The sequence below is a fragment of the Notamacropus eugenii genome, chromosome 1 (assembly GCF_028372415.1).
Source record: "Notamacropus eugenii isolate mMacEug1 chromosome 1, mMacEug1.pri_v2, whole genome shotgun sequence".
Classification (NCBI taxonomy): domain Eukaryota; kingdom Metazoa; phylum Chordata; class Mammalia; order Diprotodontia; family Macropodidae; genus Notamacropus; species Notamacropus eugenii.
Window position 1 is genome coordinate 564,486,221 of NC_092872.1, and position 13,727 is coordinate 564,499,947.

The window sequence follows — 13,727 nt, forward strand, 5'->3', positions numbered from 1 at the left end:
GGGGGGCTCTGCATGACCTCATCACTGGACGGAAACTGCCCTCCCTAAAGCTCCCAGTCATGCTTCAATTGCCAAATGAATCGTGCCCTTGGCTGGAGGGAAGCACCTGCTATGTGTGGGACACGGTGCTAGTAAGCTTTGGGGTTACGAAAAGAGTTCCAAAGCAGTACCCGCCCTCAAGTAGCTTACAATCTAGTGGGAGAGATCTGGTATGGGGGATGTCTTGATTGGAGCACCAAGTAGACTTAAGTGAAGCAGGGTGGCACCAAGTGGTTGGCCGGAATTCCTTCTCTTTTCCAGAGTCATCACAGAAGAGTCAAGATGACTAGTGATGGGGCAAGATAGAGTGGATGACTTTGGCCTCTTCTGGGTCTAACCAAGCTCTAAATGCCCCCACGGTGTAGGAACAAGTTGTTCTCATCCACCCATTCCATGAAGGCAATCATTGCATGCTTAAGGGTAGACCCCACCCCCCACTCACCAAAGGACTTGAGACCTCTTGGTTACCCTATACCTGGTTTAACCAGTATGCCGATACATTTTACAGGGGAGTGGCCGCCCTGCGTGCCACAGCTTCTTAGAGCCACAGATTTGAGTGAGATGGATCAGGCAGATTCCAAAGGTGAAAAGCAGCCCTTTGAAAAGAGTTCTGCAGCTCACCCACTAGAGGTACTAACCGTCCCTAAACACACCCTACAGCCCAGGGGGAGAGACAACAGGCAAACAAATACTTACAAAAAGTATATGTTCACAGGGTCAATAGGAAAGAATCAAAGGATGAAAAGCACTAGAATTAAAAAGAGTGAGGGAAAATTTCCTGTAGAAGATAAGATTTTAATTGGGATTTGAAGGAAAACTGGAGGCAGAGATTAGGAGAGAGAGCATTCCAGGTACAGGGGACTGCCAGAGAGCTTGCCAGATTGTCTTGTTCAAGGAAAAACAAGGCCAGCGTCAGGAGACAAAAGAATAAGGAGCAGGAAAACTGCAAGGCAGGGAGGGGAAGCAGCCAGGTTATGGAAATCTTTGAACAGGGCAGACAGGATTTTCTATTTGGTGACCCAGTCGGAGTTTTTGGAGGAGAATAACATGATGGGACCTATAGCTTAGGGAAATCACTTTAGCAGCTAAATAGAAGATTGACTGGAGCAGGAAGAGACTTGTGGCAAAAAGACCAAGCAACAGGACGTTTCAGTAGCGTAAGTGTGAGGAGATGCGGGCCTGCACCAAGGCTGTAGAAGTAAAGTAGGAAGGGGAGAACATACTGAGTTCAGTTTGCTAGCTATCCAGTTCAAGATGTTTGAAAGGAGATGGAAGGTTGGAGGTCAGCAGAGAGGTTAGTGCAGGATATATATATTTGAGAATTATTAGCATGGGAATGATCATTAAATCCATGGGAGCTGATGAAGTCACCAAATGATGTAGTATAGAGAGCAAAGAGAAAAGGGCCTAGGACAGATCCATGTGGTTAATAAGAATGACCTGAATACAGCAAAGAAAACTGAGAAGTGGATGGATAGGTGGAGAACCAGCAGAGAGGAGTATTCCAAAAACCTATAAAAAAGAGAGTATTAAGGAGAAGAAGATGATCAATAGTGTTAAAGGCTACAGAGAGGACAAGCTGGGCAGCTTTGTAGGAGGGTCCAAGTACCTTTTGTTTTGTCTATTGAGGCACTGGGTCAAAGGGTTGTGTCCTCTGACTCTAAAAGAGTGAGTTGAGGCTTTACTTTGGGACTTACTGACAAGAAGTATTTGTTTGGCCAGAGAGGATTCTGGGAAACCGTGTTAAGGAGCCCCCTGGCTTTGAAAACCCAGATGTCTTGCTTCCCTCTCTGGTGACTATGATCAGACAGTTGGGGTCCAACTGTATGTTGAATTCAGGCAAAGGAAGCCATGTCTGTTGACACTGATTTCTCTGTATTTTCTTTGAAGTTCAGAATGCTAACTCCCCTGAACTAGGTAAATGATATATTGTTATTGTGGTTGTCCTTCATTCTCTCGAAGAGGACCATGACATCAAGATGATGACATGACTTGCAGTTGACTTTGATTTGAGTGAGAGATGGCTGTGCAACATCACCAGCCTCACTTTCTCCTCCAGAGTCATCTGGGTCCGGTGCCCTGATATTCATCAGGACGACTGGAGATGGGGCAGGATGCAATGTGGGACCTTGGCCATTTTAGGTTAAGGTCTTATCAGACTCTCACTTTGAGTGAGATATACCTATTCAATTGAGATATACCAATTCAGTGAATAGGCCTCTTTAAGCAGTTACTCAAGGGATGGCCCCCTTTAAGAAAAGAAAAAATAACAACAACAAAAAAAAATCAAACTTGGAGGGGAAGACCCTCAGGGTTCCTGGGTAAAAGAGAAACAGTTACTATTTAGTAATTGAACCTTAAAGGAAGCCAGGAAGTCAACAGATGAAGATAAGGCAGGAGAGTGTTCCAGACATTGGGAGGCAGACAGAGATAATACCTAGAGCAGAGATGAAGTGTCATTGGATCAAAGATTATGTGGAAAGAAGCAAAGTATGAGAAGACTGGAAAGGCAGGAGGGGAGTTAGGTGAATGATATATGTGCTTGATTAAAGGAAGGATACATGTGCTTAATTAAAGTGATTGTTAACCCCTCAAAAGTTACCTTTCCTTTTATGAATGCAGATCTAAGAACCTGTGATGGCAGGCCCCCCATGTATGTTGGTGCTTACTGTTACAATCTGTTAGTGGCTAAATAAACTGGGGTGCAGGAGACCCCTACATTTGGGGGAATACCATTGGTGAGTGAGAGCCATTTGTAGAGAACCTGGACACCCCTCCAAACCCATTAAAGGTATTCAGTACCAACTTTTACGTACAGCTTTTCCTGATTTCCTTACCTTCACTGGTCATCTCTCTCAAACTTTTTATTTAACTTTTGTATTCATTTGTATTACCTTTATATTTATTCTATATTGTGAAAAATGATTATTAATAACCAATATTTTGGGGAGATTCACAGCTCCCCCACTTCTCCCAAAGTCCTGATTTTAAGTTACAGTTTTTCTTCAGAAGGACATTATTGATAATGAGATTTCATTGACTGTCCTTAGCATGGTCAGCCCCCACCAGAGCATATATGAAATTTAAAGTAGAGAAGCCCATGGTGTTCTACTCAAACTTGGGTGGAGACAGATTCTTTTGTCTAGGTGGCCCAAGGATGCAAGTGGTTAGGTATAGAGATAATTTTTCTTTTCCTGTCCAGAGTGAAAAGATAATGGAATAGATATTAGTTGTAAGGATATATAAACTGTGCAGCCTGACCCCAAAGTGAGCTCAGTTGCTGACTGTCATTCATATGCATACTGCCTACTTTGAAAAAAATGAGAAATAAATGGGTACACAGACTAATTGTTTATCTTTGTTAGGCTGAATTCTAGAGGTTGACAATATATACTTATATATGCCCTTGTCCCTATTAATTTTGTATATAATGTCCTTGCTGTCTCTTTTAGAATGTAATTTCTTTATAAGTAGGAGTGTTTCATTCACAGTGCCAAGAACATAGTGAGTACTTAATAAATACTTGTTGACTGATGGTGTTTCCCCAACAAAAATGAGCAGGCACTAAAAGAACTGCATGGTACCTGAGATGCTGAACCTGTTAACACACACACACACACACACACACACACACACACACACACACACACACACACACACACACACACACACACACACACACACACACACACACACACACACACACACCCATATCTATGACCAGACCAATCAGGCTCTTCCCAGAGTTCCCTTCAACTTTTAAAGACTTACTTAAGCATTTATATAGGATCTAGTTCTGGAGTGAAACTTAGATGCTATCTAATCTAAACCACTCCCTCCTCCATGTTACAGAGGAGGAAATTGAGGGCCAAAGAAATTGAAGTGACAAGCCTAAGACTGAGGAGGAATTTAAACCCATGTTCTCTGACTTTCTGTCCAGCTATTTTCCATTGCATCATTGAATATAGGATATTTAAGGTTTACAAAGCAGTGTTTTGTTTTGTTTTCAAGACCACATACCACAGGTGCTGCCAAAATATTCAGTCCTATCCTACTCTGTGAAGTCATTTGGGGTTTCCTTAGTAAAGATACTGAAGAGGTTTACCATTTCCTTCTCCAATACACTTTTTTTTTTTTTTCAGAGGAGGAACTGAGGCAAACAGAGTTAAGTGAGGCCAGATTTGAACTCAGGAAGATGAGTCTTCCCAAGTTCAGGTCCTACACTTTATCCACTGAACAGCCTTGCTTGCCCTACTGCTTAATATGGTGTCTTTCATGCCATAGACAATAAATATTAATAAATATTTGTTGAACTGAATTGAACAACCCCATGAGGTAAAAAGTTAAAGTATTTTTGTTTCCATTTGGTATACACTGACACAGGCCTAGAAAAGGAAAGTGATTGCCAAGGTCAAGCATCTCTATAGTTATTCATTCATTCATTCATTCAATAAATGTACTGAACATCTACACTGTAAGCAGGAAGCCCTCCACACTTCTCTGACAAAAATTCTGCCATTCCCCAAGTTACTGGCAGTTATTATTTAATAATAGCTTAAAATTATATAGTGCTTACACACATTGCCTCAGAGGAAAGTTAGGTAAAAATGATTATTAATGACTATTAATAATCAATATCTTGGGGAGATTCAAAGCTTATCTTATTGCTTAAATTTGTTAGATGTTGTGGTGGAGACAGATTAGATAAGTAGACCATCTAGGTCTCAAGTTATTTGGAAGGATACAAAATAAAGGGAGCCACCTTTTTAATCTTTTCAATTCATATAATAAAGGCTCTATAGGAATATTCAGTGTACATAGAGGATAATCCAAGCATTCCACCATGGGCACAAAATCAAAGGAATGGATTCTATTGACCAGAGCTCTGACCTGCTGCAAGATTGCTTTAGCAGGTGGCTCCTCCCGGTACCTGCAGACCCAGGCTTCCAGACACCAACCCATTGGCCCTAGTCCTTTCCCTTTCTTTTACCCCAGCTCCTCCCAGCGCTTGCCCGTCCTACCTAGCTCCTTTTCCCTAACTCTTCCTCCTTTCAGAAGTGGAGTTCTGAAGCCACCGAGAAATGGAAGCTCTAAGTGCAAGTAGGTATACGAAACCAGCCGGAATAGGTCCTAGTTGTTTTTCATTTTATTTTTATAGGAAAGGTTTTCTTCTCTCGGCCAAACTGTCTCAAATCCCAGGAGTGGAGAGGTGGAGCGGCCCTCCGCATTAGAAAAGGAATCCGTGGTGTGTCTGCGGGATTTACCTGTCTTCAAAAAGGGGGGGAGGAGAAAAGATTTTAAGCATCCTAGATTTAGAGCTGAAAGGGAGAGGTAGGTGTCAAATCGAGCACGGTACGTGATCAGTGTAACAAATGGTTCTTTCACCCAGGACTACTTACTGGCCAGGAAGTTTAGACTGAGGTCAGGTGTGTCCCAGTGCCTTTACCTGCTCCAGGTATGCAGATCTCCGAGGACTCCCTTCTTTTGGGAGGCGGAGCTGAGCAGAGCCGCAGCAAGACTAGACAGAACTTTTTCCTTCTCCTTTCTGCATGTTTTGGGAGTTAAAAGGGGGTCCTGTGAGTCACAAGTAAGTATAGGTCACTGGGCAGTGAATATTAGAAGATTAACTTGACTCCCCAGAGACTTGTGTGCCCTGGTGTGTGGTTAGACAGCTAATTTCCTTGGGGTTCTTTATGTGGGTTATTGCAGTATTGTTTTTCAACCTTTTGAAATCACTTTCAAATTGTAAACTTTGTGCAGGTGAAATGACTCCCAAACTATGCGGAATTCTAGGATCCATGGTGGGCTTAACTTCTGGGATGCAGGGAATAATTGTTGTTTTGGACACTAATGTTTTATTTGTAATAAGTTTATGTGAGACTTTGTTTTGAATATCTTCCTGAAATATTGGCTAATAACTCCCTAAATATTTGTTGGTTACATTTCCCTCCTGTATTATTATAATTGTCATCATTATGATTATTGGCCTGGATGTCTCAAAGCTTTCATAAAACCCTGGGATTTTAAAGCTGGAAAGGGTTTAAGAAGTTGTTCGGTCCTCTCTCTGGATAGAGTGTGAGCTTCTTGAGAACACAGTAATGTCAGATTTAGTCTTGTTATACAATTAGAGCTCTGAGAGAGGAAGTCATAGAATCACAGGATATTAGCTAGAAGTGCTCTAGTTCAACTGCCAAATTTTAAAGATTTACCCAAGTTTGATTCCAAGTTCAGTGGGTTCTTAGTTGAACACCTTTTTTCTTTCTTTACGTCTGTTTCAGACTACCTCTCTGTGACTTTCCCAATTCACTGTGCCTTATTGTAAACTGTGTTAACTTGAGTGTTGAGTTGGCATTAACCATAGGGAAGGATTTGGGGGAAAATAAAAAGCCTCAGTTTTCTTTGTCTGGAAAATGAGGTGCTCAAACTGAGGTCTCTTTCAACTCTGACATGCTGTAATTCTGTCCTTGAGCCATTTAGATAGCTATAAAATACATGGTGTTGGCCTTTTACAGATCATGGTCTAACTAAATGTAGTACTTATCTTCCAATGTGCTATATTTAATGGTTCTTTGGATAAGGAGATATGAACTTCCCTTATCAGGATGAATAACTGGAAATGGTTATTCTCATTGGATTTCTTCTGTTGGCATAATTGGTCTGTGCTGATTTTGTTGAAGCCACAGGATCAGGATGTTTTTGTTTATTGATCTTTATATCTTTTTTGCTTTTGCCTTGTAATATAACCATTCAGCAAGCTTGCTTTTGTGTGTTTTGGGGCTAATAAATAAGAAAATACTTGCATTAATAATGACTTACTCAAAATTTGTGCTTATATAGTTCAGGGAAATCACAGGTTACTGGTTTAAATTGGTATTTACTCTGCTGTTCTCTCCTTTATTGAAATACTTGGGAGGGTGACTAACTACTAAAGTGTTTTCAAATTACTGTGTTGGAGGTTAAAACAACCAAAACAAGTTATAGCTTCCATCCTGTTTGTCAGGTTTAAATTGATTAAATAGGAAGGGCAGCTTGGTGACAATGAGTTGGTGCTATATTTAAGGAACCTTTCTGTAAAAGCAGCATGTATACTGTACCTTTTTTCTGAATGCAGATTTAAAATAAAAACAAAACAAACCTTTCCCTTCTGTGATCTGGACTGTTGGTTTTATTTAAAGCAGTTTTTAGACACAAAAGATTCTACTAAATAGGAATAAAGTTTTGGTTTCTCAATATCGGAGAGCTGATATAGGTTAGAAGGGAACCTGTGAGTAAGAGGCTGGATGGTGCAGTGGGGAAACAAATTTGCATTTCAAAGGACATGGCTTCAAATCTTTTCTCTTTTACTGTACTGGCTATGTGATCATGATCTTAGACCTTGGTTTCATTGTCTGCAGAAAGAAGCTTTTGGACTAAATGAACTCTTGGGGCTCCTTCGAGCTCTGAAACACTGGTTCTAATTCTTTTTGTTCCATGACAATACTCTGGTGATAGCTGCTGTTCTCTTTGCCCATGTCCATAGATAGTCTTAGCTATATATCTTTTTTTAAATTAAATTTTTATTTTATTTTCAGATTCACACTTTCTACCTCTCAGCCATCCGAGCCCCCTCCTTGAAAAAACAAGAAAAACAAAACAAACATTACAGACATGTGCTGTACATATTTTAGATAATAAAATTATGAACCATGATCATGGAAACAGTTCCTGCAACTCAAAACCATAGGATATTGAATTCTCAATTATGTAAACTCAGAGTGTTTGGTATGATTACTTTCTTGGAGAATAGTCCAGTTCTATAGACTCCTAGCTCTGGAAAGGAATCTATGCTCTAAAACCTTCTACTCCTATAAGCCAGGACCACACCTAGAACATTCTAATTGTATGAGAATGTACCTATTTAAAATAGATTTATCATTTTCCCCAAGAAGACATAGCCTTCCTTGATTGCCCATCTGAATGTTTCACAATCCCCAACTCTTTGGAAATTCTTCTTTTTAAATGCTATTGAAATTTAAATCCAATTCTTGTTTGGTCCTTGATAGAGATGGAGAACAGCTGGTCACAACATCAGGATAAATTGGGTGGCAACATGACATTCTAGAAAATACTGAACTGGAAGTTAGGCATCCTAGATTTTAGTCCGTATTCTGCTCTCTTGTAGCATATGAGCTTGAGCCAGTCACTTGTTCTTTCTGACTCAGTTTCTTCATCTGGTAAATCAGAATGATGGTGATGCTAATAGCAACAATAATAGTAGCCGTCATTTATACAGCACCTACTGTGTAGGATCTGCCTTGTACTGCTTTTACTATTTGAAAAGATCAAATGAAAATGCTCAAGAAGTACTTTGAAGTGCTAAGCAAATGCAAGATAGTTCTTATTTAAAGACTATTAGTCATTTCTCAGGTTCATTTCCCCTACAGTCCTACTATGAATAATTGTAATCTAAAATATTTCCTAAATCTTTGTTTCCAAACCATTTATAATTACACGTGTTTTCCTCTGAGCTCTGTCCAAGTTGTCTTGGCCCTCCTGAGATAAGGAATCTGTAACAGTAAGCACCCCAACATACACAGAGGGACCTGCTGTCACAGGTTCTTAGATTTGCATTCATAAAAGGAAAGGCAGCTTTCTAGGAGTTAACAGTCACTTTAATCAAGCACATGCATCATTCCTCTAACCAAGTACATACATCATTCAGTTAGTTCAGGGAGTCAGCACTCTGAATTTCAAAGAAAATATAGAGAAATTAAAAGATCAACAGACATGGCTTCCTCTGCCTGAATTCAACAGACAAATGGACCCCAACTGTCTGACCATAGTTAGCAGAGAGGGAAGAATGACATCTGGGTTCTTAAAGCCGGGGGAGAGGGGCTCCTTAGCAGCTTCCCAGAGTCCTCATCTGGCACTCAAACCTTTTTACCAAAAACTAAACCCCAAACTAAAACCTTAACTCAGAGTATTTATACATTTTTTAGAGTCAGAGGGCATCACAATACTTTTGCCCAATGCCTCAATAGAAAAAATAAAAGGTACTTGGGACCCTCCTACAAAACAACTCCCCTAATTAAGCTTACCATAATGGGCACATTAAAATAATTATCAACACAAATACATACAATGTTTCTAACTAAAGAAACTCTTATTTCTGTACTTTACTCCTTGTCAAGATTCTTGATTGATAAAATAAGATTCAATCGAGACATTTAATTATACTAAAATAAAAACAGCAAAAGATCCTATTTTGATTGTCATCACAGAATCCAACCTAGATTCTGCCTTGATCATTATAAGAGGCTCACAAGACATTTCTTTTTGCATATCCTTACGTTTCTTTTCTCTCTTTTTTAAACATTATTGGGTGTGATAGTGTGGTCATTGGAGTAGAAATAACAGGGAATTGGGGTCAGGAGATGGGGGTTCAAATCCTGACACGCCATTTACTATTCACTTTGGACAAGTGGTTTCACATCTCTGGGTTTCAGTTTCCTGATCAGTAAAATGTGGGGGATTGATTAGATAATTTCTAAAGCCTCTTCAGATCTAAGTCATGTGACCAATCATTTGTATTCACTTTGTGGGACACTGTTTCTGCTTACATTGTTTTCATTTATATTTACAAGTAACTAGTTATTTTCTGTAATGGACTTGTACAGTTTGTTCTTTGCTCTGAGTGCTCCTCTGATCTTCTTCCAAAACAGCTTTATTTGATTTATTTCTAAGCATTTCACCAATTTATCATTTCCAACTCCTTATTTTCAATCATGGGATTTAGAACTGAAAAGATACTTTAGAGATAATCTTACCTCTCTTGACTCTCATTTTATAAAGGGAAAACTGGTAATCTGGAAAGGGCAAATAGGTAACTCACCCAGTCCTATAGATATCAGAGTGAGAAAACTGAGATTAGATTTTGACTTCAAATCCAGGGATCTTTCTACTAGATTGTGATAATTCTCTACCGATCAGGCTTGACCTTGAGGAAGTGCTGATGTTGGGCCTGCTGGGATTAACCAATAGTGCCATTTCCTTTTCCACTTAGGAGATAAAGCCATGTGGTTTGGATTGAACTCAATTAAAAACAGGATGGGAATCAGCTGAGTGCAATAAAAAGCACACAGGATTTAGAATCAATGGACCTGGGTTTAAATCCCAGTTCTCTCACTTAGTGCTAGTGTAACTAGTACTGGTCAATCACTTGGTTTCTCTAAGTCTCAGATCCTCTTTTATAAAATGAAGGGGTTGCACCAGATGACTCTAAGATCTTTTCCAGCTCTAAATCTCCAATCCTGGGAAATCTTTGTAAAAGATGTTTTATAATTCTCTGCCTTCTTAAATGGTGCACTGAACATAATAGTTTTTATTATTATTTAGGGTCATTATTACTAATATAAATTATTGTACTCTAATAGTGAGACCTTTAGGGATTTTTTAATTAAGGCACATAGCTATTTCTCCCTAATACTGTATGTATTACTTGGTGTTTCTTTGTTCACAGCCCTGCTATTATACACAAATCTGTACTTTCTACAGTCTTTTTTCTTCAAAACTAGATCACTTTTTGGTTTAAAATAAATATAAAAATAACAATTATATAGTAAAGTAAAAATAATAGTAACAACAAACCAGCTCTCAGGAGTGGAAATAATAATCACCTGAAATAAAAAAAATCTGGGGTCAAATACTGACTCCAACTTGGTGACCTTGGGAAATTGTGGCCTTTCTGGGCTTTGTTTTCCTTCTGTGTAAAATAAAGAGATTGGATTAGATGTCTCTTCTAGATCTAAGATGTCTCTTCTAGATCTAACACTATGTGATTCCCTTATCAAAGTGCTTGCTAGTCATCTGCTAGTCACCTCTAATCTCTGCTACCCACTTTGCAGTCCATTGATTCCTTCTCTATCTCTGTCTTTTTCATTTCTAGATTTGAGCTGTTTCAGGTTGCCAAAAAAGTTAATCTCTGGCTAACTGAGGTATTTCTGTGTTACTCTTTCTAATTGCTTGTTTTAAGTTCCCTTTTCTAAACCAGATAATAATAGGATTCAGAGCTGAAAAGTTCTTTAGAGACTGTCTCGATTAACATCCTCATTATAGATGAGGGCTAAGGTCCAGAGAAATTGTGACCATAACTATTGCCATGTAGCTAGTAAGAATTAGAGGCAGGGTTCTAACTCAGGCTTTTCCTCATTCTGAGTTCAAGTTTATTTCTGTAACAATGCTCTTATCTCTAATGAAGAGACTAACTATACCTCTTCAATATAGCTAATTGTGCTGAAACTTTCTGTGAAGGAATATGCTTAGTGACTTCTCATGAAGTGGGATGACAAGGGATGGGTAGGTTGAGATATTCATTTTTATATATGAGTAATGCAATATTTTAAAAATCTCTATATTAATATATATCACCTCAGTAGATGAACTAGGTGGTTTAATGGATAGGGTTCTGGGCCTGGAATCTGGAAGACTCATCTTCCTGATTTCAAATCCAACTTCAGCTGTGTGACCCAGGACAAGTCACTTAAACCTGCTTACCTGTGTTTCCTAATCGATAAAATGAGCTGGAGAAGGAAATGGCAAACTACTCTATTATCTTTGTCAAGAAAACCCCAAATGGAATCATGAAGAGTTGGATGTGACTGAAACTATTCAATCGTAGCATCTCAGTAGCACTGAGCTATAACTCTCACTCATATAGGTAGATGGGGTAGCAGAGGGAAATTTACTTCTCTTAAGATTCTATCATGAGGTACTCTTGAGGGACTGTTACTCTTAAATTCCCATCCAGTGTATTTCCCAATGTTCACTGACCATTTTACATCAGTTAGGTTTTATTTATTTATTTGGGTTTTTGTTTGTTTGTTTTATAGAAGGGTATTTACTGAGAAGGCATGGAAAGGACAGGAGATACAAAACTATGCCCCCAAAGCAAAGGGTGCATTCTTCCCTTGTACACAGAAGATCATTGGGATTAATGAGCTTAAACTTACACGTGAGATATATATCCAGAGAACACATAGGGCAAGCACTGGCAATCCTTTGCTCCTTGGTGGAGACTCTACCAGGTTCATTCAGAAGCCATCAGAAAAGAATAAGTAAGATCATCATCCTAAAATTTGTATTCACACTCAATTCTAGCTCAACCTCTCCTACGTTATAAGTTCTCCCTACTCCTCATCCAAAGAGAAGACTTTTTGTCACTCCACAGTACCAGCCCCTCCTCAGTCACCCATGATCAGAAGATTGATCAAGACACCAAGTTGTCAATTGAAAACAGACAAAGAATATTGCATATGTTCTGTATAACTCACCAGGAAGGGCAAATCTTAGCATATTCCTAAGACTGGACCTTCATTAGACAGTTCCCCTATTGCAAATGTGTAGAAATGTTCTAGCATCTGTTACTCACAAATAAGCAGTTCACAAAATAACCCCTAGTTCTGGAGTCTGAGGACTGCTATTCAAATCCTTCTTCTGCCCCTTACTATCTGCGAATCCTTGGTTAAGTCACTTAGCCTCTCTGTGCCTCAGTTTCCTCAATTGTAAAATGAAGGGCTTGTATTAGATGTTCTCTGAGATCCTCCAGCTATAAATTTATTATATATGATAACTGGAATGAAAGAATATGAAATAATTTTCCTCCAAGTCTCTCTGTGCATATTTTATCATTTGACTACCTTTGTACTTTCCAGAGCATTCTGAAATTTCTTTGATTTTTTTTCCCCAATGACTTTTCAGTACATGATATAAATAAATATGAAATCCAGTCATATCATGCAGCTGCTCTTGCTCAAGTACAAACTACGTAAACATGCAATGTGCTTTTTATTTCTGAGATTAATTTTTCCCCTATTACCATTTAGCATCCCTTGAAATCTATATTTTTGTGCTCCTGTGCTAAACTTAAAAAAAGAAAGAAAACAGCTTTTCCAAGCACTGACTACATCATTTAGTTGTTACTCAGCTCTCAGCTCTTGCGGCTTAAAGAATTGCTCAGATGAATGTGAAGAGATGACTTCTGACAGAATGTGTTCTGGTGGGGGGAAGACTTTGCAAAAACAGTTGAATGATTTCAGTTCCTATTGGATCTCAGAGTGAATCCCACATGCTGCATTTACAGCAGTTAGCATGCATAAATTAAAAGAAAAAAAAACATTTCCTCTTATCCTTAGCACAAGATAATTGCTCTAAATTGGGCTATTTTACCAAAGAATAAAATTATGTGCTACAGGAATACCTTTGCTAATGTAGAAAGTGATTATTTTTCCTCTTTACTCTTACTACCTCATGAAAAAAACAAAGCAAAACAAAAAAACTGAATGAAAAATCACTGTAGCCTGGGATACCTATTTTCCTGTTTATTTATGATAGAGGTCAACCCAAATAATCAAATAGCTCTGTGTATGCAGAGGTATGGATGTTCCTTCCAGTGATACAGCTCATAGTGCATCTATGCCCATTCATTCCAAGAGACTCTTTGTCATTCCATTATTTGCATCCAACCAACCTGCTTGGGGCCACCCTTGCTTTCTCTTAATATTGCAAGAGTATGAGTGGAGCACATAGACTACAGACATATCAATTATCCCTCACTCTCAACACATAACCAATCTCATCATCTTTTTAAATCCTATATGTCTTTTGCAACATTCTTAGTCTCAACTTTTTTTTTTTTTGTAGTTCCTTATTCG

General features: G+C 38.8%; 1 protein-coding gene across 2 annotated transcripts in view; it reads left to right on the forward strand.

Annotated features, from left to right (window-relative positions):
• The first annotated feature begins 4,941 nt into the window (after nucleotides 1-4,941).
• Nucleotides 4,942-13,727, forward strand: part of SH3YL1 (SH3 and SYLF domain containing 1) — a 59,708-nt gene continuing 50,922 nt past the window's right edge. The window contains exon 1 of one of the 2 annotated variants that reach the window (XM_072634331.1): nucleotides 4,942-5,139. In XM_072634331.1, the coding sequence (XP_072490432.1) occupies nucleotides 5,121-5,139 (19 nt within the window). In that variant the 5' untranslated portion in view covers nucleotides 4,942-5,120. Of the gene's footprint in view, nucleotides 5,140-5,436; nucleotides 5,627-13,727 lie in introns of those variants that run through there. The other variant, XM_072634332.1, reaches the window with a different exon arrangement.